Source organism: Balearica regulorum, chromosome 1 (genome assembly GCF_011004875.1).
Source record: "Balearica regulorum gibbericeps isolate bBalReg1 chromosome 1, bBalReg1.pri, whole genome shotgun sequence".
NCBI classification, from domain to species: Eukaryota; Metazoa; Chordata; class Aves; order Gruiformes; family Gruidae; genus Balearica; species Balearica regulorum.
The window spans coordinates 146,603,364-146,627,141 of NC_046184.1; the positions used below are offsets into that span (position 1 = coordinate 146,603,364).

The 23,778-nt window shown below is 43.6% G+C and overlaps 1 protein-coding gene across 1 annotated transcript in view; it reads right to left on the minus strand.

Moving 5' to 3' along the window:
• The window catches only part of LOC104636596 (CRACD-like protein), a 111,704-nt gene that overhangs the window by 27,469 nt on the left and 60,457 nt on the right, over positions 1 to 23,778 (minus strand). Inside the window, exon 18 of the mRNA XM_075762715.1 lies at positions 633 to 709. Coding sequence (XP_075618830.1) covers positions 633 to 709 — 77 coding nt within the window. The remainder of the gene's footprint in view (positions 1 to 632; positions 710 to 23,778) is intronic.

The following is a 23,778-nucleotide window of genomic DNA, read 5'->3' on the forward strand; positions in this document are numbered from 1 at the left end:
TTGGAAACCCACTGCCTTTGTTCACCAAGCTAAATAGTGATGATAAGGACAATGTTGTTACCAAAAGCAATTTAAATGTAGAAAAGGCTAACTTAGGTGGAATGTGCAGTGTTGGGAGGCTAATGCTTTTATAATGTCAGTTTTATAATACATCCCAGAATATTTTGAATGCTAATTACAAGACTCAATGGATCACAAAGTATTAAACTAGAAATCAAGCAATAATCTTGAAAAGCAATGCTAGTCTGCTCAGTAAGGAAAGACCTAAATTAGGATCATTTGCAAGCTCCAAGAAGGAAACTACTTGAAATGAAATCAGAGTTTTGCACAAGACATCCCAACAACTTGTGCCTGTCCTGCATAAGTTGGCATGACAGCTCTGCGAGGCATCCCTGTCAGCGTTTCACTTACTGTTGGATCTTGTTGGGTAAAAAAAGTTAACTTTGTCACAAGATGCTAGAAAAGTCTTATTTCAAGCCTCTGAAAATGTCAGAAATATAACAGCTCTTGGAGACAGGAGGAGAGAAAGGGAGAATGCATTCTCTAAACAAACAGATTCACTTCTGTGAGAGAGCTAAAGAAGCTCAAGAAGTCACAGCACTTTTCATTCACCAGGGAAGGGAGCAATTCACCTGAATTGTCCTCTCCATCTCCTTCAGTCTCTCGCACCTTAGGGTCCATTATCCTTGAGGAACTCATGTGACAGTCACTAAAGGAGGTAGAAAAAGTGTCAGTCATATCAACAAAATAATAGTACTTCACTATATATATGTATACAAACATACAGGCAAGTTTCTAAAATATAAAATATAAAATAATATGCGTGTGCTTTTGTACATAAATACATAGACAAGATATGTCTAAATATATGTAAGATATTATTATATCTATATATAAATATACATAAAATATAAAAATATCCCATGGGATGAAACCTATTAGTCTAAGGTATAATAAATTCCACAGAATATTTCCTCTTTCATAAGACAATAGTACATTATGGTTTAGTTAACCAACGAGCCTCTCCTGACTGAAAATTGACTTTCATGAGATTCTCAAATGCTTCCAAAAGCAGGCATCAGAAGACGTGGGCTTCTTTGACTCTCCCTCTCTGCACCTATTCAGGACCACAGACAAAATGTCTCTGTCATAATTACAACATTTGGGTAACATACAAGTAACGACGGTCATGAACCACACATATTTTTCCTTTATTTATATCCAATTTGAAGTATTCTATGGATTCTATTTCTTCTTCTTTTTTAAGCAACTTGTGAAAAGGTAACAACTCTTTTTATTCCTTTGTTCGTATAGACAACAGAAAAATACAAGTAAAAATAAAACAATCAATTTCTTCTTTTCTTCTCCTCTCGCTTCTTTGCTTTTTGGAAGCAAAATCACTTTGCTCATTAAGGTTCCTAAATTTAAAAGTATTTCCAAAATTTAACATGTCTCAAGCCTGAGGATAGAATATCTATAATTTAAAATGCCTTTTCAGAGCAGTAGTCTGTTTGTGCTCTCTTTTCTTCATCTGGAAAACCGTAACTTCATGGTTAAGGCAGAATAAAGTCATGGATGCCACTGTCTGGATGGTGAGTTAATGGTGCCGTAGAATAACACTTCGGGCTGTAATGGTGACGCCACAACCTGGATGGGAAGGTGAGTACACCATGGCTATTTTGATCCCCTGAAGTACCAGCAGACTTAAGTGACGAGGCTCATCAATTCAAAGAGTTAGCGAAATGGATATGAAAGATTTATTACTCAAGTCTAAAACATGATGCGTTGCCTGAACCATCAGCGAGCGCTTGAGTCGGGCCGTGATGAACGGCTCCACGACAGGCACAGCAAAGGCAGCTCTGCTGCCCAGCGGTCCGGAGCTCCCCCGCCAGCCGACTCTAAAACACCCCCTGCCACCACCCATTGGGAGACCAAAACCAGAGGTAAACACTAAGCCGAGGGAGAGCAACTTTTGGTCAAGGGCATCTGCCTTGTGTAGGTAGAATTAGGAAGGAACCAGCCCTAGAAAAGAACATGTATGATACCTATATTTTTAAAGTAAATGCCCGAGGGGAGGTAGCAGATAAATATGTATTGTGGGCTGTGACACATCTAGTCAATTATTAAACAGGCTCAGGGTGTCTCAGATTCATGCTGTCATGATGCAATAGCAATGGCAGGAGTGCAAATCAATACCTTTAAAACTTCAGCTGTTATAAGCATGCCCTGTAGCATCTATAAGCTATACGCATCCAGAGGTGGGATCCTACAATCTCTATATAAATTACGGATGCCATAACTCAGATCCCCAGCTGTGGCCCGCTGGCACAGCTCTGCTGCATCCAGCTGCACTCAGGTGAGGGTGTATTTTTTTTAATCTGAATGTTTATATGCCATACTTCACCAGTTCTGAATAGCAAAGGCACCAGGGGATAAATACCCACATAATGGAAATGTTAGTTTGAAACATGCAGGCAAGTATAAACACATTCCCTCTGGCAAAATCCAAGCAGATAATATATTTCTGACAATTCAGAAATGTGGTGTTGTCCCATCTCAAACCTTAGCAGCCAATTTTCTAGAGAATAAAAAAGATTTTAAAAAAGGTTAGCTCCACCATAATGTCACAGAAGGTTTGTGTGACTGATGTCTGACATCTAAGGTCATGAAGAGAGTTTCCACTGGGTGTGCCAAACATTTAGGGACACTAATATGTGACCAGGGGTGCAGCATACATCTCCTCACTTAGGAGAAACAGAAACCCACTGAACCCTGATAAGCTCTCGCCTTGTCAGCTGTGCATCTTGAAGCAAGGTCCTCACTCTCCTTCTGACCTCACACGGCCATTTTTCAGGTCTGCCACATTTTTGCTGTTTTGTAAGGCTATTTTAAGAATTACTGTGTCTTTCTGAAAAGTGCCCAAGATCTGAGGAAGGCAGCCCACCACCACTGTGCTTTTGGGGATGTCTCCTGCAAGCGTGCAGCACCGGGTGCAGGGCTGGAGCACCAGCTTGCGAGAAGGAGCCAGGTCCTTGGCCAGGTCCCACCACTACTGCCAGAGTGATCCCTGGACGGCTCCCCGGTGTCGCCTGGGGGAAGAGCTGGCTGCTTCGCTGTGGGAGAGCTGCCAAAGAGATCCAGGCAGTGTGCAGAGACAGGTTGTCCGGGTAAGACAACTTTGGAGTGAAGCAGAAAGCGACCCAAGGTGTGGGTCAGAGGTGCCTGGGGTGGAGGAGACACCGGGCACAAGCACCAGCAGCATCTGCCTCCTGTGCAGGAGCCTGGAGACTCTGATGGTGCCAGCAGGAATGTGGTTATTTTAAACAGTAAATATGGTAAATAACTCCTAGAAGTTTGGGGTGAGATGAGCAATATTGTTTTCACCGTGGGGGAACTGTAGGACTTTTATCAATATTGCTGCATTTCAACGCGGCGTGCAACTACAAGGATTGGGAAACTGTGCGGACCTTTCACTGCCCAGAGCTTGCGAGTGGACGTACCTCAGGTTTTCAGTTCAAAAGGCAAGTTTCCAGTCCGAACCCAGGGTTTGAAGTGACTCTCTCGGGCCTGTGCTGGCTGACACGCAGGATGAAGATGAGGAGGAGGTGGCGGCAGCTCTCTCCGCAGTCACTATATTGTGCAAACACACACCGTGACGAGGACTGCGAGGCGCGGCCGCCCGCCCAGCGCCAAGGCTGCGGGAGGAGTTTTATGGCTGCTGTTACCAAGGGGAGATTTGTTTGCGTCAAGGGATGAATGGGCACCCGCTTCCTTAACCTGAGGATGGCGGAGGGGGTCAGCAGGTGGCGGAGGGGACTGGAAGGAGTTGTGAAAAGCTTGGCGGGCGGTGCGCTGGGGGCCAGGTTTTCAGAAGTACGCTCCAAAGTTGACAGATCAGGGGTTTTCTTAGCAAACCTTGATTTTAAGCAAATACTGAAGCTGAGACTTAGCCACTTGCTTGACTGTTTTGTCAAGCGACGGTTTCCACTGGAGCAATACCCCAACACAGCGCAAAGAGATACTGGCCCCTGCTGAGCATCTGACGGCTGCCAGAGATCCTCTGCACCGCTCTGCAAGCAGGGCGCTGCCTGGCTTAGCATCTCACCAAACCTAGCTGTAGGCAATCACAATCATTCCTACCTTAAAATTTACAATGTCATTTTTATTGACCTAGGGGAAAGTTGTTTTTCCTCTTAAATGCTTCCTTTGCTGACTGCTGTTAGAGAAACGCTGGTTTTCACTTGTTCACCACCCACCATGATATAACTCTATTTTCTTTCCCAAATATATGAACTCAGAGAACTGTACTATTTGTATCTCCTCTTTTTTTCTTCAGCATAACCTATTTTAACAATATCTTTAGGCAGGTTTTCAATCTTTCAAGCTGTTTCCTCAGCGTCTGTAACAAACTCTCTGGTATTAATACATTCATCACATGAAAGATCTAATTAAAACACGACACTTAAAAGGAAAAAAAATCAAAACCAACAGAGGTCAAAGTTTACCTTTGGTATGACTATAACCACTTGTCACTTCCCTGACGTAAACAGAGATTTGATTGTTTGTTCTGGAGCTAAATTTTATCTTCCTCGACGCTTGGCCTGAAATCTATGACAGCCTACAAGTTTAATAGTCGTGCAAAGAAATGCTGCAAAATTCAGCAGCTTTGAATCGGTACCCACCGGCACGGGTGGTATTCAGTGTGCACTTGTGCTTGGATCTGGAGGCTCGGCTGCGGAGCGGGGCTGATGAGATTTCTCATTTTCAGTTTCCCCAAGGATTTGCTGAAGTCCATCACTAAGTTAAATCACCCTGTGATCTGAAGACTCAGCAGGATGCGCATCCTGGAGGAGCACTCTGCAATGCTTCTCCTCCTCTGTTAGCAAGGGCAAGATTTACCACGCTGCTGGCAGTCATACTCTTTTACTCTTTTTTTTTTTCCTTTGCATTTTATGTGTGGTTCTTTTCACAGTGGAATACTAGAGATACCTGGTTTATCAATTTATTATGAGATTTTATAAGCCCAAAATGTCTGATGATAAATTGCTAAATATTACCTGAGCTTATAACAGTATTTTTTCTATATTGGACTTTTCCCAGCAGAGACTTTTTCCACTTTCCTTCTTCCTTCCCATGCCCTTTCTAGATGAGCTAAGATACAAGAAATACAGCTGAGACTACGTGAGTGCAAAGAATAGAGAGGGAATATGGCAACACAATAGGTGTTTATCCTCCTTACTATTCCTCCTAAATGTCAGTACATTCCAAAATGTGGACCAAAAAAAAAAATCACAGTTGAACCAAATGACAACAATTTACACCTTTTATTCCTATGTTGCATAAGAATTTTCTATTTCTAGTAGGCAAAGAAACATCAGGAATTAGAGTGAATTTAAAAATCTAGATTTAGGGAAATTATTTCACATGAGAGAAAGAGCTGCCCTTTTCTCTCTCCAGTATCATGTTATACACTAAAATTCCTACTGGTATTACACAATCTTGTGGATTTGGGAAAGAAAATGCAGGGATTCTGGGGATATAAAGAAAACCCAAATACTCAAAAAGACTCCTCTAGCTGAGGTAGTAACTGAACCAAAACAACCTAAATACCAGGGGTGAAGACTGAGGCAGCTTTTCCTCACCCACCCACCTCTCTGAGGGCTCAGACCTGAAATGAAGGCACCATCCATGGGCCATGCAGCCCTGTCTCCCATCACATGGACCACAGAAAAGGGACAGCTCAAAGTTTCCAGAGGGAGCAAGCCCAGGGCGCCTGCCGCAATCCCCTGCCAGCAGCAGGCACATCAGCAGAGCTCCTTTAGCTCACAGTGTGCCCAATTATACAATCCTTTCCAGAAGCCATCCATCATCTTGAACTTATGTTACTAAGATAAACTTCTCCTCTCTACCTCCACCTTCTGCAACAGGAGGTCTAGGAAATACAGTGAAGTGATCCCCTTGAGCTAGCACAGCACATATGAGCCCAGGTATTAGGAGTGTCCACGAGTGAGATGCAGGTCTCTGCAAATCCAATTAGTTTGTATAAACACATCCAAAAAGCTCACGTAAAGGGACAGGAGAATTTGGTAACAACTGCAACACCATCTCCAAAGCCATACATCTTCCTGCTCCAGACCTCTCTTTATGTCAAAGGAGTGCAGATTTCACTTTTTATTCAGCCTCCAATTTTTAAATCAAATGAGCAAATGCACTTGAGTTCTTGCTTTCATGCACGCAGACATCCTAGGAGCTTTATGCGGAGTCCCAGCACTGTGACTGAAGGGCCACCCTGCCTTTCCACCACATGTCAGCACCTATACAGGATCTGTACATATTCTAGCTGCATACCTATCCTTTTTTGAATTATTAAAAATAATTTATCCAGAGAAGACATATTTCCTGAGAAAATGGCACTGTTTTCCTCTACCAACTCTATATAAAATATCAAAGATAAACTTCATGCCAAACCAAGAAGAAAAACACCTTGTCACTTTTTGTATACAACTTTGCCTTTTGTTTTCGAAGTTGGGCAGACAATTGTCTCCTTCCATTTTGTTCAAGTGTTTTGCATCAGTAAATGAAAAGAATTACTTTGCAAAGTCTCTGACTTCAGTTGTTCTCTGCTAGTTTTAATAATTTAGTGCGGATGCTGTTAGCACCTACTTCTTTATGCTGACTGATGTCCATGGGGACATCATCTTCAAAATGTGGTATTTTCACAAATGGTTTGCTGTATAAAACATGATAGTTCATTATTAGTCTTCATCAGTCTCACACCAAATCTGGTACACCTTCCCCATCTTTTCTTATCTGCATTATTGGTTAATAAATGGTTTTGTTTCTTTGCTTGTGCCTGGTATTTTTCTCCAGCTACTGCTACCCTTGTAGCATGCTCTCATGTTATTAGAAAATCTCTATATTGTGCAACCACGATGGTGTGGTGAGAGCCTGTGTGCCACTCCTCATGCTCAGAGCAAGGCTGGCTGTGAGTAGTTTTGCTACCAGCATCCTCTCCCTGGCCTATGGGTCCTAGGCAGGCATCCAGGTGAGAGCACCCAGCCCAAACACAAAGCCAATGCCCTCCTCTTTAAACCTCTGCCTTTTAGGGACCCTCTCATCCTCTTCCCAGTCGCTATCAAAATTAATCGAGCTAGCTGTGAGTGATTTGCCCTTTCTCTCAGAAATGACTAACAGAAGTTAGTTGTACCAATACATAATCTCTTCCAATGCTGCTCCTTGTGCCAGAGTTTGCTATTATTCTACCTCCAGCATCAGTGGAGGTGGAGGAATAGCAAGCTACGGCACAGGAACCAGCTATGTATAACTACTGACATACTATTATCTCTCTACACCAGCCCTTTCCTTTGCAGTACTCGCCTCTCTCACTCAAATCCCCTGTTGCATACTGTTTAAACATAAGGTGGTGCCCGATGTCCCTGTGGTCACGGATAGAAGAGACATTAAAGGATCTCAAGTAATAAAATACCTGCTAAAAGGAAGAGGGGAGAGAGGAGATAGGACACAGCTCACTGCATGGGCTCCTCTTCTGAGCCTTTGTGCAAACAGGGTGATACCTGCCATGGCTGTCATGTCGGACTTCATGGGCTACGACAGGAATAACAGAAGAGACAGCAGGTGCATCTTCCCAAGCCTTTCAATGGGTCTTCCGGGTGTCTGGTTGTCTTAATTTGCCTCTTTCACTGCTGTTGGGCAGTGTGCATCTTCCTTTGCCTAACCAGCACAAACTCCTCCCTGGTGTATCTGTCCCTGTTATTCCAAAGGTCATGCAGATTCTCGTGTCAGATCCTCACCAGCCCTTCTGACGTGCGCCTGCCAACAGCACATTCCTTTCTCTATTACAAGCACAATGCATTTCCAAGGGATGGGGGGGGGGGAACCCTGCTCTCTCTCTACCTGGTGGGGTTTTTTCCAAGAATTGATAGATCTTCCTTCCCCCATCATTTCCGAGAGAAATTAGAAACATCCCATAAAATAAACTTTCCTCCAAAGCAGCTTTTGAAGAGCGAGCTTTTTGTTTTTAAAAAAGTGCATTGCAACAAAACAGACAAACATAAGAGGTCAGAAGACATCACTGCAATCGCCCAGTCTGATGCCCTGGATAGCACAGGGAACAGGCTGCCCTCCAGAAGGGTGGAGGGGACTCTTCTTCCCTGATAGACCTCAGTAACTCGACGGTATACACCTTGTCAAAGGTCATAGTTTGTTCATGGGAAAAGCCTTAGCTTGCGGTGCTTTCTTTAAACAAAAAAACCCCAGCAACAAAGCAAACCAAACAACCATATAAAAGAATAAAAGAATTAAAGGGGAGGGAGGGGGGAGGAGTTTACGTTGGCAAAAGAATAAAGGAAACTCATGTGAAATGTCCTATTCCTATGGAGTAACCCCTTCCTTCTTGCTTTCAGTTCTCTCTTTTTTGTGATTCAGTAGAGGGGCCAGGAGATCTATTCTACCAATATGGAAAGCATTATTATTAAAAGACCCGTTAGAGTAATAAAACCACATTGGTTCTCCTTCTTCTTTCTCAGCACACAGGGATAATAAAGACACAGCTGTTTTACACAAAGACACAAGACCTCCCCTGGACTGCTCCCTACCAGAGATCCTCTTCTATATTTAGAAGCACAAACAGCTCAACATACTACCAGAGTATCAGCCATCTTTACTGATAGAAGCACAATCTGTATTTTTAACTTAAATAATATCGAGTGTTCACGTAGAGTACTACTTTGGCTAATAATGTTCTGAAGTTCATCCTTTTTGTACAATAGCAGACTAACGTCACTCAGTGTCAAAGGTTGGTAAAGTATTAAAAATTCACTGTGCCTCTCCTTGAAAAGCAATAGAAAAGAAAGTAAAATGTCTTGCTTTAGTTAGAACAAAATTACATTTGATTCTACATGTCGCAATTGCAATTATTCTTGAATTCAGCACTGCGAACATTCCTGAAGCTATTTCAGAAAAATAATTATACAAGTCTTTTGGTATTCAGAATGAGTAGAAAAATCAACGCTGTTATAAGGTTTCAATGCCTTTAAATTCAAGGAAGCATAACAGGCTTTCATTGATCCTTTCTTGCTTTTTGGAACCATGAATACAATAAATTGTCTATATATGGACACATGCACTAACTTTGTGGCAAAGAAAGAATAAGACTCACCTGGAACCACAGCAAGCCCTGAGAAACAGCGCACTTACACCTGCTGCCCCATCAATTAGGCTAATGTAAGCATGTTCTTGTACAGTGCGGAGGTTAATGGCAGTTTAAGATGCAGAAAGCATTTAGCACTACCCAGATCACAATCCTTATTCAGCTTCATCTGCTATTCTGAAGAAAACTCAGTGGGCCAAGTTAACCAGACAAAGAAGGCAATTGCTAACATCAGAACTGAATGCAGCCCAATTTTCATACTTTCTAGTCTATCTATACTGCATGGAGTATTTACTCTCGGCTGCATAATGTGTGGTGTACTGAACAGTGTCATTTCAACAGTTTTATTAGGTTTCTTTAAAAGTTAATGACAAATCTTTTCAAATGTCATGTTCATCTGAACACAGAATATATTTCAGTCCTACTTCCAAATATTTTGCCATTAATGTGATGAAAAATACAGTCCGGTTCGGTCAAACACAAGTAATGAAATAAAGAGATCAGGCTGGGCTTTACTGGCTTCCTTGGGAACTCCTGTGCTGGAAAGATGGAGTAACCATTATGATCATCTATGCACCATGTGCAGAATAGTTTTAATGTTGAAAGAAGAGGAAAAAGAAAGGAGGTAGGGAATGCAAAGAGAAAAAATGAAATCTTTTAAGAAAAGCCTGAGCCCTTCCAGGCAGAGATACACCAGCCTACCAGCTGAGACTAGCCAGAGCATAAGCAGGTTGATTTCCAGGAGGTGCTCATGAAAGGTGCCATCAGGGGCCCTCAGTCCTCAACACTCCCTTGGCTTTGCCTCGTTTCAGCCCACACCGCTCCACCAAAGAGGCTGCATTCATGCGCTAACCTGGAGTCACATCTGATGCACGGATAACAAGAAGCCATGTCTCCAGCCCAAGGACCGGTTCGCCCTCCTGGGTCATCCTAGTACGAAGGAGCAGTGAAGATGGAGTGAGATCTGGCTGGAGCGGTGGGAGAGCAGTGGGAGGCAGTGAGGAAGGGGAGCATCTTCCCCTGCATTCCTTCCACAGCCCTCTGACTGCAGACTCAGAGACCAGTTTCTTCCTCAACATCCACAGGGACTGTCCAAGAGGTACAGCCACTGTCAGCACAACCTCAATCCTCTGAAACTTCCCCAGGCAACAGCACTCACATATTTCAGCAATAACTGCTACCTTGTAAACAAATTCCACATTCCTGTTGCATTAAAACCCCACAGGCTAAATGCAAAGCTGAACGGCCTCTTGTCTAACTGTTGTATGAGACTCACTCTGAAGCAGTACATGTGGCAGGCTTTTAATTGTGAAGGACCTTATTTAGCCTCTTCTCACCCTTCCTAATTTAGTCTCTCTCGGCTTTCAATTGATAATCATTTTCTTGAGCCCACATGGGAGAGAGATGAGCCATGGGTTCCTTTCTCTTTCCTCTACCCGAGTAACACTCAGATCGCTTCCAGAAAAAACGAGCACGAGATTTTTAATGCAAGGTCACAAAAGTACATGACTACCGCAGGAATTTCAGGTAGGAGTCCAGTTAAGTGGGACAGTCTTCCTAACCCAAATAATTTCTTATGTGAACAGGCTGGAAGGTTGCTTTCTGACCACACCACAATAAAAAACATTGCTGAGTCCTTTCATCTTTGCTTGGAACCTTCCTCCACAATCTCTAAGAAAAACACAATCAGGATTTCACAAATGTAAGAGCCGTAATTTTTTGTCATTTACTCCCTCAAGACATGTACTTGTAAACTTTTCATTCTTACTATCCATTCAGAACAAATTTGTTATTTTGTGTTTGAAAGAGAGGAGATATTTTCCTGTAGCTCTTCTCTCCCTGTATACTTGCAGGTCTGTGCTCCAAACCACACTCTGTGCTCCAAAACAAGGATATGAGCAAATGGAAATAATTGCCACTTGCTCAGATTCTTGTTTTCCCCTTCGCTCCTTCCCTGCAGAAATAACTTCAGTGAAAATAACCTCTGGCAAGTCACTCTGCACGTTTCACCTCCAGTTGCCACTTCAGATTTGCAGACTTTTGGAAGTCAATACCCTGAATGCGGCTTAATAGTTTTAACTGCTGCCTTGTCAGAAGTCCAGAGCCAAGTCTCCAGCGTGCCCTACGCCACCTGCACAAGCCCACTCATTCCCTTGGACTGGGAAATAGAAAGCATTTGCACATGCCAGTTTGTCCATGACAAGAAACAGTGAGCATGTGTGTTCATATATTCAGAAGATTATATGCAAAAATGTTATATGCAGAACAAAATGAGGGGAGAGGACTTGAGAAAGTACAAGGAAGGACAGCGCTGAAGACCTCAAACCTTCCCTGACAGTGATCATAACAACAGTAAGGGACGTAGTCACTGGGAGGGCTCCTGCTCCTTATCTATCCAGAGCAGCAGAAGAATACGCTACCAGTCACAATATCATACTGATTGTGCATCCTCTCTCATCTGCAAAGCACATGGATCCAGCCCTGACAGCGCTTTCATCTTAAACCTGTGCAGGAGGATGGGTGATAAACATCACTATACAATGCTGCTACTCCTTACGTTTAATTTCCCAAGCAAACAACATTTACGTGACTGCACTGTCTATCCTGCTGCATTTTCCCGTTTCCCCACCACTTTTGAAGCCGTTGGTCCTTTTCAGCTGAGTTTGATGGAGAGATGCATCTCAAAGCTATGAAGTTCCTATCAGTTTTGTAAAAATAAAGGTGATTGTGCAGAGTCCCCATTGCAGGAAAGCTGACAGCAGGAGGAAAGCAGTTGCTTGTTCCTCTTGCTAGCCAGCCAAGCAGTCGGTACACCCGTTGCCCAGGCACAGCCCTGATGAGCCTCTAGGCTGGCTGTTAGGGAATATGGACAGTTCAGGGTATGGCAGGGAGTCAGGACAAGGGAGGAACTGAGAAGTGAAGTCCTGCAGAGAGCACATGGGGGGATGCATACTGCAGCAGGGGAGCATTACTGGCCTGGCAGAAGCCAGATGCTGTTTAGAGAATGATGCTGATGTTATCATGGTGCTGCCACTTTATTTGGAGGTGGAGAGAAGAAAAAAGAGTGGAAGAGGCGGCTGCCAGTTCTCGCAGCTCTCTGAAAGACCTGGCCCTTACCTCAAATCATGTAGGACTTTCTGGACAGCATCACGGCATTTCAAGAAACTGCATTACAAAGGCACAGTTGTTTCCATTCATACCACTGTGAAGCCTACTGTGATGAATTTATGCTGAACCAGTCCATACATATACTACGCTGGGATGACAACCAGCCTACAACTTGAAAAGGCTCTCCAAAGGGGAAAAAGAATTGCTGGCACTGACATATTACAGATGGGTACAAAAGTATGGAGAGATTAAATGCTTTTCCTGATGCAAACTGCATGAAGTTCAACAAGGCCAAGTGCAAGGTCCTGCACATGGGTCAGAGAAATCCCAAGCACAAACACAGGCTGGGCAGAGAATGGATTGAGAGCAGCCCCGAGGAGAAGGACTTGGGGGTGTTGGTGGACGAGAACCTCAACATGAGCCAGCAATGTGCACTTGCAGCCCAGAAAGCCAACCGTGTCCTGGGCTGCATCAAAAGAGGGGTGACCAGCAGGTCAAGGGAGGTGATCCTGCCCCTCTACTCTGCTCTTGTGAGACCCCAACTGGAGTACTGTGCCCAGCTCTGGGGCACCCAACATAAGAAGGACATGGAACTGTTGGAGAGAGTCCAGAGGAGGGACATGAAGGTGATCAGAGGGCTGGAGCACCTCTCCTATGAAGACAGGCTGAGAGAGTTGGGATTGTTCAGCCTGGAGAAGAGAAGGCTCTGGGGACACCTTATAGCAGCCTTCCAGTACCTGAAGGGGGGCTGCAGGAAAGCTGGAGAGGGACTGTTTACAAGGACAAGGGGTAACAGTTTTAAACTGAAGAAGGGTAGATTTAGATTAGATTCTATAGTGAAGAAATTCTTCACTATAAGGGTGGTGACGCAGTGGAACAGGTTGCCCAGAAAAGCTGTGGATGCCCCCTCCCTGGCAGTGTTCAAGGCCAGGCTGGATGGGGCTTTGGGCAACCTGGTCTAGTGGAGGGTGTCCCGGCCCATGGCAGGGGGGTTGGAACTAGATGATCTTTGAGGTCCCTTCCAACCTAAACTAGTCTGTGATTCTATGATTCCATGTCCTTCAAGAAGCATCCCTCAGAGTAAGGACCAGAGTGAGTCTGTCATGCAGAAGTTGTGCTCAGCTCCAGGCCTGACCCTTGGTCCAGCTCTGCAGGAGCTGATAGCACAGACTGAGGTGCCCTCTCTGGTCCAGGGCCCAGCTCCCCATGGCACCCCGCGGTGTAGTGGAAAGCAGGAGCCAAAGGGAACTGGATCCCACTCCCTGGATCTCCATTGGAAGGGGTCCCACAGACCATTGGTGTGGAATACACTGGGAGAAATGTCCCCTTTTTCTCACATCACCACTTGCCCTCAGTCTCTTCTCATTTCTGCCACTGGGGCAGAAATTCTCCCTCTCCTCTGACCTGAGGAGCACTTTCCTAGTGAAACCCCTTGCTGGTTTAAGATCTCTTTGGCAGAAAGCTCTCACATGCACATTTGTTTCTGTCTGCATCTCCCTCTAGGCAATGGAAAAAAGAAGACACTTCAGATATTAATAGCTCTAAATCACCTTACTCCGAGGAGATGCCTCTCTGCAGAGGACAGAGGGAAGCCAGGGTTATCTAGCAGCTCATGGTTAGGTGCTTTGGTTTCCCATCCCCACCGTCCCAGTCCCCATGCCAAGTAAGCCCCAAAGGATACACAACAACCTGAGAATGTTGTTTAAAAGGGGCAGAAAGGAAAAGATCCATTTGGAGATTTATCCCATTTGTCCCCAGGCTCCCTTCTCTGACTACACCACAAATGTTTTACTTCAATACTCAAAAGCCTGATGAGATGCAGGTTATTAATTTATGACTATGACAAGATTATTATGGTTAATTTAACATGTGCAGGCACTTAACTAACTACTGTTGGGAAATATTTGTCATTAATTCAAAAATTTCCTGCCTGCAATTTGGCAGATATAGCACAAGCGAGCTGCAGAAATCCAGCACGACATAAAGAGCTCTCATCTGCCGTCACCTTTACATGTGACTGTACAATACATGAGCTCTGCCTGATTTAAATGAGCACAACAAAATGTGCTGTAGCATTCATAAATTAAATGGCATTGGCATTCAGACACTAGAAAAATCTAACTTAAAAGTATGCTCTTTCAGATGCAAGAAGAGGAGCAGAGAGGCATACAACCCCCTCATGGGGAACAAAAGGGACACCACTGGGAGAGAGAGTGGCAGAGCAGCATTCCTAATTGAAGCTCAGAAAGCAAAGCTGTGTGAAAAATAGTTGCTTGTGGTGGGCTTTCCTCTCACCTACTGTGGGTCTGCCATCATCCCAACCAAATCAGGTGGTGTGGAGTAAAACTACTGAAGTGGTTTCATTCAGTGGCAACCTGTCCCTCAGGCATGGCACAGCCCTCCAGGGCCACCCCACCACTCCTGGGGAGGGAACACCCTGCCTCAAACTGCTGTGTTTTGCTTGCTTTCCCAGGGAAGCAGGTGAAATATCTGTGTGTAAAGAGTTACAGCAAGAAATCTAAACTCATGTCCAAAAGGACCGGTCTCATGGCACCTTTGAAGTGTCCCAGGACTCTCGGCTTTTCCTGATGCCCTGGTCAGGTCCAAAGTCACAGAAGAGATGGTCAGCACCCACCCAGTCTCTTATTTTAGTCATGAATTGTTTTGCCTACGAAGGCTCTTTAGCTCTGCAGTTTTGCAAGACCTATCACTATCAGACGCCTCCCACCCATCAGCCCCTTCCCAGCGCAGGGACTCCATGCATTGCCTGGACTTTTTCAGTTTTCTCATATGGTAAAGTCTCCTGAGGAATGCGATGTTTTGGCAGACTTAAATCTTTGAGCCTCGCATAGGTGTGTCAAGATAAAACTTGGGAACATACTACCGGGGGGACTTCCTGAGTCCCTTGCTGTTGCTGCAAACACTCTGTATAATCCTTGCACAGGCTAATTAAATTCTTATTTTGAAAACTATTCAATTTTCCCCATCCCTTTGACTGAAATGCTATTCCAGAACCTTGTAACTCTGATGGCTAGAAATTCCCAGACAAAATGGCCAGTCTATACCTATTTATTTTTGTGCCAATATGCCTTTTCTTGAGGCAGCTTTTCTCTCCTGCCAGCGGTATTTAGAGAAGACTACTGTTTCCCCTTTCATCCTTCACCTGTGAAGCCAAACAAGCCATGGCACTTTAATTTCCTCCCAGAGAAAAGCTCTCCATTCTCCTGGCCATCTTACCAACCCTTCTCTGCACACACTCCACTCCGAGCTCACCTCTTCTGGCAGCCAGATGTGCAGAACCAAGTGCTGGATTCCAGGCAGCCTCTATAGCTAGATGACACAGAGGTCACTATTAGATTTAAGCTTCCCAGCTCCCAGCTAGACTTGCATAGGTTGGCAAACAGGCGGAGAGGAAAGCATTCACCTTCCAGCTCTAGCCCGCTCTCTACTGCAGAGTCCAAGAACATGTCTGAGCCGTGTGCTGTCAAGAAATGCCATTCTGTGCAAGCCGTATGTTCCAATAACCTCCCCAGATTGGCTCTTTCCTACATCCAGCCGCCCCGATCGCTGATGCTGGCTGCCAATACCAGACTACAGGACCCATTCCAGCTTCTTTTCAAACCCCGAAGCACCGACGTACGCTCCCTTGGCTGGACTTGCAAGGGCCCAGCCATCTGTGTATCTGCAGAGTGTCTCTGGTGTAAGTGTAATGGTAAAATATTTTTACATGCAGTTGGCAAATGTACTAGCTCAACCTTGAGGAAAATCTGACCCTCTTTGCTTAGGGGCCTCCTTCCTTTTAACATTTTTTTCAGGCATTTTGAAAATATTTGTGAGTCATGGCAGTGGGCAGGGAATGAGACGTCTAGCAGAGCTCCCAGCTCTGGCAGAAGAGCATTACTAAGAGGACACTGCAAGGCTTTGTGAACAGAAGAAAGATCAGGGAGTGCCGGACGACTTAATCTCTCAGGTTCCATCTATCCTCTGAGGGTGCTGCTTTACTAAAACAGCTAGATCAAAGTGACTAAAGAGGTTTCTGCTGTTAACTATCTCCTGAAAGTTGTTGACCTTGAGATCGGATCAAAATTGTACCTCCTCAAACAGGTATTTCTTCTTCTCTGTCCTACATCACCTAAACACACAGTAGTGTGAAGTTACATCCTTGGGAGAGCATTTTGTAATAAAGAACATCCTGAACTGCACAAAGATCCTGCCCTGGTATAGATTTTTTCTCTCTTCTTCAGTGGACACATACACTGTGAGTCCTAGGAACGATGTCTAAGCTCTCCCATACCTATGATAGAGACAAAAAGCTTGGGATACCAAATTAGACATGCACACTTTGGAAAGTGCCCGCTGTATCAGGTATGCAACATGATCCCAACTCTGGGAACTTTTTCTGAATACCAAGTGTCGAATATATCAATTGAAACTGCACTTACTCAGTCTCTCTGAAGAAATCAGTCCTGAATGCCTCAGAGTCAGACTCAAATTTAACAGCTTCATATTACAGATAATTAAAACATATGGCTTTAAAGAATTCTGGTCTTTTACAGAATATACCACTACAGCCTCCTGTGCAAAAATCCTACGAGCATGCTTGCAGTGTACCTGTCCTAGAGATGTGCGGCCAGATCTTTGGCTGATGTCACTTGGCAGACCTCTGTTGAAGTTAATTGGAGTTGTACCAAATCATATCGCTGAAGAGCTGGAATGTACTGTTTATACGCTTCTGAAAAAGGCAAGTTAAACAGCTTGTATGTACTTGCAGGCATTCATTTCCACATTTTTCAAAATATGAAAACTATTTTCTGTGAGGAGTGGTCCTTCAGAAAACTATCATGCCAGCCCTGTATCAGCACTAGATATGAATATACCCTGGCATACCTCCCACCATCTCTGCTATCTGTGAGTAGAAAAGAGAGGCTACAGCACCAGGAAGACAAAATTTTTGGTTCAACATTTGTTTTTAGAACAGCACATCACTTAAATTTTTACATTTGTCAAAGGGTTTCTACTTGTAATCTATCAAAGGAAAACAAAAAGCAGTAACAAATCCCATTGTCTTACCAACCAGAGGCAATGATTGCTGGCCCCTGCACACAATACTTAGTTAGAGGGACTTGCTGCTTTCCATTTTTGTAAAAGTGCTACAAGGAGCCAGTTGCAGCGAGAGCATGGCAACTGATAACTCTTGATCATGTAAGGATTTTTCATTAGCTAATTCTACAATAAATTAACTAGAGAAGTTTAAAGGTTGTTTTCAGCACTTTATAGACAGACACCACAAGGAACTAGGGAAGAGAGTTCATCCTTCCACTGAAGTTTTTTACTTACCATCCGATGAAACTTTAATAGGTAAAAAGGCAGGTCAATACTCGCACAATACTGAATGTTGTGCATCTGTGTAACCAAGAAACGCATGACACCTGCAGGAAAACAACCTTTAAAGCACCTCAGACATAAGCTTTCTTCAGCTGCTTACCTGCGTACGTTCCTGTTTGCCAGATTCAAGGTAACACAAAAGGCTACTGGTGTTTCAAAAAGGATCTGTCACCTCGCCAGACATTTAAGCAGTAGCAAAAACAGCAGAGGCACTTTCAAGTTTGCATGGAGGATTCTGAAAGTCTCAATTCGGTTCGACTTGGATAGTGCACCCTACGTCTCATCAGTTACCCAGCACAGGGCTACGCTCTGCCTTCCTGAAGCGTGAGTTATTAGCACTGCCCCGATCCCTTCACCAAGTGATCCCTGTATCTAACACTGAAGGAGTCAGTCAGAGGAGAAAGCACCAGTATCCCCCAGTTGCTAGGAAACAAGCAGGGAGATCCTGACCTGAATTCTTAGCGGAGGCTGATGTTGCTCAGGAAGCTTAGCTGGGTCCTTCCTGGAAAGGCAGGGACATGCCAAAGTTACTCCTGGCTTTGCAAAGGCCACCGTGTAGCACCACCCAGGACAAAGGGACAGCGGCCAAGCTACTTTTACGACAAAAAGGCACCTGTTGCGAAAACGGGAAGCGCACGTGCAAAAATGGAGGGTGAATTTTCTGTTTTTCATGCCAATGAAACTAGAAAGTTTTTAACCTTGAAATAAGATCTTTGTATTTCAAATCTGGTCATTAGATAAAATGGAAGAAACTATCCACCATGCACACAGCCACAGCACTAACAAATGCAATGGCAGAATATTAAACATACAAAAATCAAGACATGGAAGATTATCCCAGACACGTATGCCACGAAGCATATTCTAAAGCCAAATTCATAACATAAAAAACTGTAGAGAAGCGAATCAGGAAAGTTAATGATGACACAGGAACTCTGCATTTTCTATCCTTTTAAATGTTTTAAGTTACTGGCATGCCATTGTATTAATTCCTCTACTTAGCTTCAACGTCCTCAGTATGCATTTTCTAAAAGATGAAAAATAAGAGCTGAATTAGACCTGAAGAGCTAAAGCACCTCTGGGTCCTTTTCATGGGGTATAACTGACCCAAGTTATGCTGTATAGTGAAATAAAGACTCCTTGGATGCAGCATAATATAAATGTCTCACACAGACCAGATTATCTGAAAAAAATGCCTGTTTGCTTTCCACTGACTCCAAGAAACGTCTGTCCTCTTGACAAGAATGTCAAGAAGCGATGCTGCACACACCACACGCAGCACGGCCCCCGCAGGCTGGAGGGGCCAGCGAGTCTGGGAGGGACGAGGGGTGTTGATGCAGAAACAAGTCTTTTCGTCCCAGCCGGACGCTCCCCCGTTGCATCTGGGCACATTCTCACACGTGAGTGGCTCCCTCCTTGCTTGGGCGGTCACTGCCAGTCCCAGACAGGAGTATCAGTGAGGACCTGTGGTCCAGCCAGGAGAGTAGCTTGAGTATCATCTTTGTAGGGCACACTCTCTACATGAGAGATTTGTGGCGGGTATACCTACCACCCAGCCACCACGTGGGCAGAAGCTCTGTTAAAGAGGGGTCTTGAGCACAGGAAGGCTGGCCTGTTGTGTCTAGAGAAGTCCAGCTATGACTTTAAAAGGGAGTTACTCCATAACTTACAATAGCTTTTCATCTATTAAAAGCAAAGCAATGTTTTAATGGAAGGGAAATGCATACAAGTGGCTTTGCAGAAACACCAGACCATCTCCGCTGTGCAATGGCACACCTAAGGTTTACCACTGATGTGTGTAGTGTACCCCAAAAAGGCACTCTCTTCGTTATTATATACAGCCAGGATCAGTGGCCCAATAAAGCTGTGTTCAGCACAGGCTCAGGGTTAGGCAACTGTATCTTAGTTTTGCTTGAAATCTCTCCCTCCCCCATAAATGTCCGTATTTACCCAGGGAATCAGTCTATCCCTGCAGCAATTATAACTGCCCAAAAGCAGATGAGTATTACAGTGCTCCAAGTACCTTTCTGAACAACAGCCAAAGCCCATCACATTGATAGGAAAATTATAGTTTTTTAGCTCATTCACCTTCTCTCATCTTTTTGCAGAAATAGGAAGAGCTCAGTGTTAAGTCCTATACGAAAAGTACTATTCCAAACAGAATAGTTATGAATGTTATGACCCAGGAAGCAGCAAAGCTAAATTAATCCAGGTTTTAAAGAGAGTCACAATAAAAAAAAAAAATCTTTATAGATAACCAAGTGACATTTGGAGGAAACAAAATGAAAATTTAAGATGTTAAATACATACCTTCTGCTAAAGAAAAGCTGATCACGTAACAATACTGAGTGCAAGTCAGAAATCATAGGTCTTGCGCAGTGTGACTGTATTTTAAGTAGTGCAGGTATTCTGAAACAATTTTCTTTATGGAACGCCATCCTAAGATACCATTACCAGAAGGCAGAATGATGCAGAGAACCTGCTCATGGAAATATTTCTATTTTGGATAGCGCTAGATTCATTTTTTACTATAGACTCTTCTTTTGCAAACCAAGTGAAGTGCATGCCCCTTCAGCGCATTTTTTCCTACAAATTCTTCCAAATGGCCTTAATGTTCAGCAATGCAACAAGCTGACACTAAATAACATAAATTAAAGAAAAAGAGGAAGCTTGGCAAAATGAAAGGTGCAGCAAATAGAGGCTTTTAATAATGAGGCCCTTAATAGAGACAAAGAGAAATTTAAAGACACAAGTATAGAAGATCCGAGAAGAAACAGAGACTTGCTGAGCCTGAGAGAGAGAGGCAGAGGGAAAGCCTTTTGGGGACAAGAATTTCAGATGTGAAAGGGGAGGAGGAAAATGAGAAAAAATACTTCTGGATTTTCCTGTAGACAGACTGAAGGACATTTACCAGGACTGTCGCATGGGTAGAGAGCAATAGGAGATACTTGGTGATGAAGATAGTCCTTCAGGAAGGTGCCAGAATCCAGTGATCTCCAGGCCACAGATGAGCAAATAGCTCAGTCAGTGATTTGTCATTGACACTCTTGGCAAATCCACCAATTATTATACGGCCATTGATTTTTTTTTTAGGTCTCTTCAAGCACAACTGAAAAGCTGTGAAGATTCATGGGAAGTTTTAAACTTCTGTCCGGAAAAGGGGGTGTGAATCGAACATGGAGCAGAGCGATAACAGGCAATAACACAGTGAGAACCACAAAGCAATAAAGCAGTTTTATATAAAAGTTAGAAAAAGGATGTAGATGGGAACAGTGCTGCTGGAAATGCTGATTCAAGGGAGAGCCCAAACTGGGTGCCTTTCCTCCCTCTTAACATTTCCTCTGTTCACGTCTTGAGCAGCAAGAATGGGTGAGTAGTAATATGGATCTGGGTGGGGTACAGAAAAGCCATTACACGGTGTTAAAAATAACCTGTCACATCTTCCTATCGTCTAAACTGGCATAACTCCACCAGCTTCATTTTATGCCAGCTTAGGACCTGGCCGAATGCACTGAGTAAGAGGAAGGTGGCAGTTCCTCTCACATGCTTTACTTTGCCTGCAGGCAGGTTTCAGCAAGGCACACGTCTATTCCAGGGGAATATACTTAATGAAGGATTTAATTTTCCTGATGAATACGGAAGGATGCTAAAGTACCAAACTCATCAAACACACCTTGCAACAAAATACGTTGTTCAAAATTTGCTTTACTCAGCTATGTATTTGTAACGGCACGTAAAACAGACAGTTCAAAATTGCCTGACTTCCACCACTGAAAGTCAAACGCTGCTGTCCAAATCTCTCTGCAAAGGTATAGTTTTACAGTAATTGAGATAGTACATAATCTGGTCACATCTCCGCATACATCAGTAATACAGTACCGAGAAGTCTCCTGGTTGTTCAGACGCAGAAGGAGCTGCGTGAAGCATTGATTCACACTGATGAATTGTATCCAAGCAACACTACCAGCATCCCTCCAGCCCATTGTTCGTCTGAGCTGGGGAGAATAGCAGCAGAACAGCACTGAAAACCTGCCAAACTCCGACTTCCCCAATTAAAGGATACTATCCCTCTAATGCTAGATATAGCAAATTCTTTAACCAAAATTTAATAGAAATAAACTGTTACTTTCCTCTCTTGTAAAAATATAAGTACATGTTTGAAGGCAGCAAATGAACTTCTGTGTGTCCATGACTCTCTTGTAAATAATCTTTACAAAAGAAACAGTTCAAATTTACTTTACACAAAAAGTGGAGGGCAATGAATTATTCATCTGAGCAGAGGGACAGAAATACTGCCTTTTTGTTAGTCTGGCTATTAGATGCTGAAGGAAACTAAAGACAACTTTCTCAGATACAATAACTAATCAGTAACAATACAGATGAGATGGAAAGGAAGCAGATACTTGAAAAATTTGTTCAGTAAGAGTTGGCAACCATTTTCCACATAAGGGTCTGAAACCAACAGTTAATGCACAAAATATAGCTACTACATCATCATTGACATGAACCTTATTATCAATAGAGGCATTAAAAATGATGTTACAATACTGAATTGTTTTCTTTCATTGCAGTTAAGCCTGAGCGGTGGGATTATTTGTTCTGTTTAAAGCCACAGGCCTAGACATCAAGATGAAAAGTCATTGTAAAATGATCCACCATTGCTCTTTATGGGAATAATAAGATGACACAGTTTGCCAACAAAATTCGGTTACTACAGAATCTGAATTTTCAAGATGTGCCAGAGTCCCCCAATTTTACCGGGGGGGGGGGGGGGGGCGGGAAGTGCACATGTATAAGTCAAGAATAAGATACAGAATTGCCTTATTCTTATAATGTAAAAGACAGGCTAGCAGCTGTGTGCATTTCTCAGAATATAAAAAACCAAAGCACTGACCTGTAAAACAGAAATAGTAATAACATCTGCTAGACTTCTGGGCTCTGAAATCACATTCCCTGAGAGCAAGTTTCCAAAAGAAAGGCTGGGCACTTATGTAAGATACCATTTCCCTTTTCAACAAATTGTGCTTCTCTTTTGAAACTTTACTTAAAAGCCTGAGTGCAAAACCACGTACATTTCTCTTCTCTGGGAACAAAAGTAGTAGGGCAAAGTAACAAATTGCCACAGCATTGGCATAAAACCAGATTTATCAATGCCTTTCAGAATTTGGGATATATTAGATCACCCTCTTTGCTTACTCCCTGCCCTTCTTTTTAGTCCTTTTCTACAAACCAGGTTCCTAGCTGTAGTCTTCTCAATCCCCTTGTGGGGGATCAAGCAGTCCTGTATTCGCTACTCTACGCGGAGTATCACCGGGATCTCTCACAGGCAGAAATGCTGCTGCTGCTGCTTAGGCTCTCTCTGCTTGGCAATTTAGAGTCTTTCTTATAAGTCCTCAATGCTGCCAAAGGTTTTGACACTCCACAGAGCTTCTTACAGGGTCAAAGTCTGTTCTCACATGGCATGAGCTCCCAGCAACTTCCTCTTGGTTGTGAGCCGATATTTAAAGCAGAACTTGGTCTCTTCTTCTTCTTTCCCCTCATACGTTTGCCAGATGGCTTTATTTAATGTCTATTCCCTGGATTGGCTCTTAGATTGATTTTTTCCTCTACATTTGCCATCTGCTGGTCCAAACAGCTAAATGATACACTTGCTTTTCAATCTCATGGCACTGATTCATTCTTGATGTCAACTTGGCATCCAAAATAGTACAGCAGGCAGATCGGTCTCCTGCTTGTGCCTTTGAGAGCCATTACCGCAGGAGCAAAGTTGTAAGAGGGAACAAAGCACAAACCCAGAGCGAAAGACAAGTACCGAGAGGAACTGAACCATGTTTGGTTGATGATGGAAAGTGGTCTGCGTTGTGGTTATTGTCTAGAAGCAGGATTTGCAGCCCCAGCAGCTGATGTTGTGTGTGGCCTCGTACAAAGAGAGGATATCGTGTTGTGCAGCAGCTAATGGCAGAGAATTGCATGTGCACTTCCAAAAGAAACAAACGCTGTATGGAAAAAAAACTTGACTTAGATCCTCCAAATTGTTTTCCAGAGTCTTTGGCAACTGTCTTGCTCTTTTCAGTGACAATGTATGGGGACTCTTGTGAAATAACCGACGTGAACAT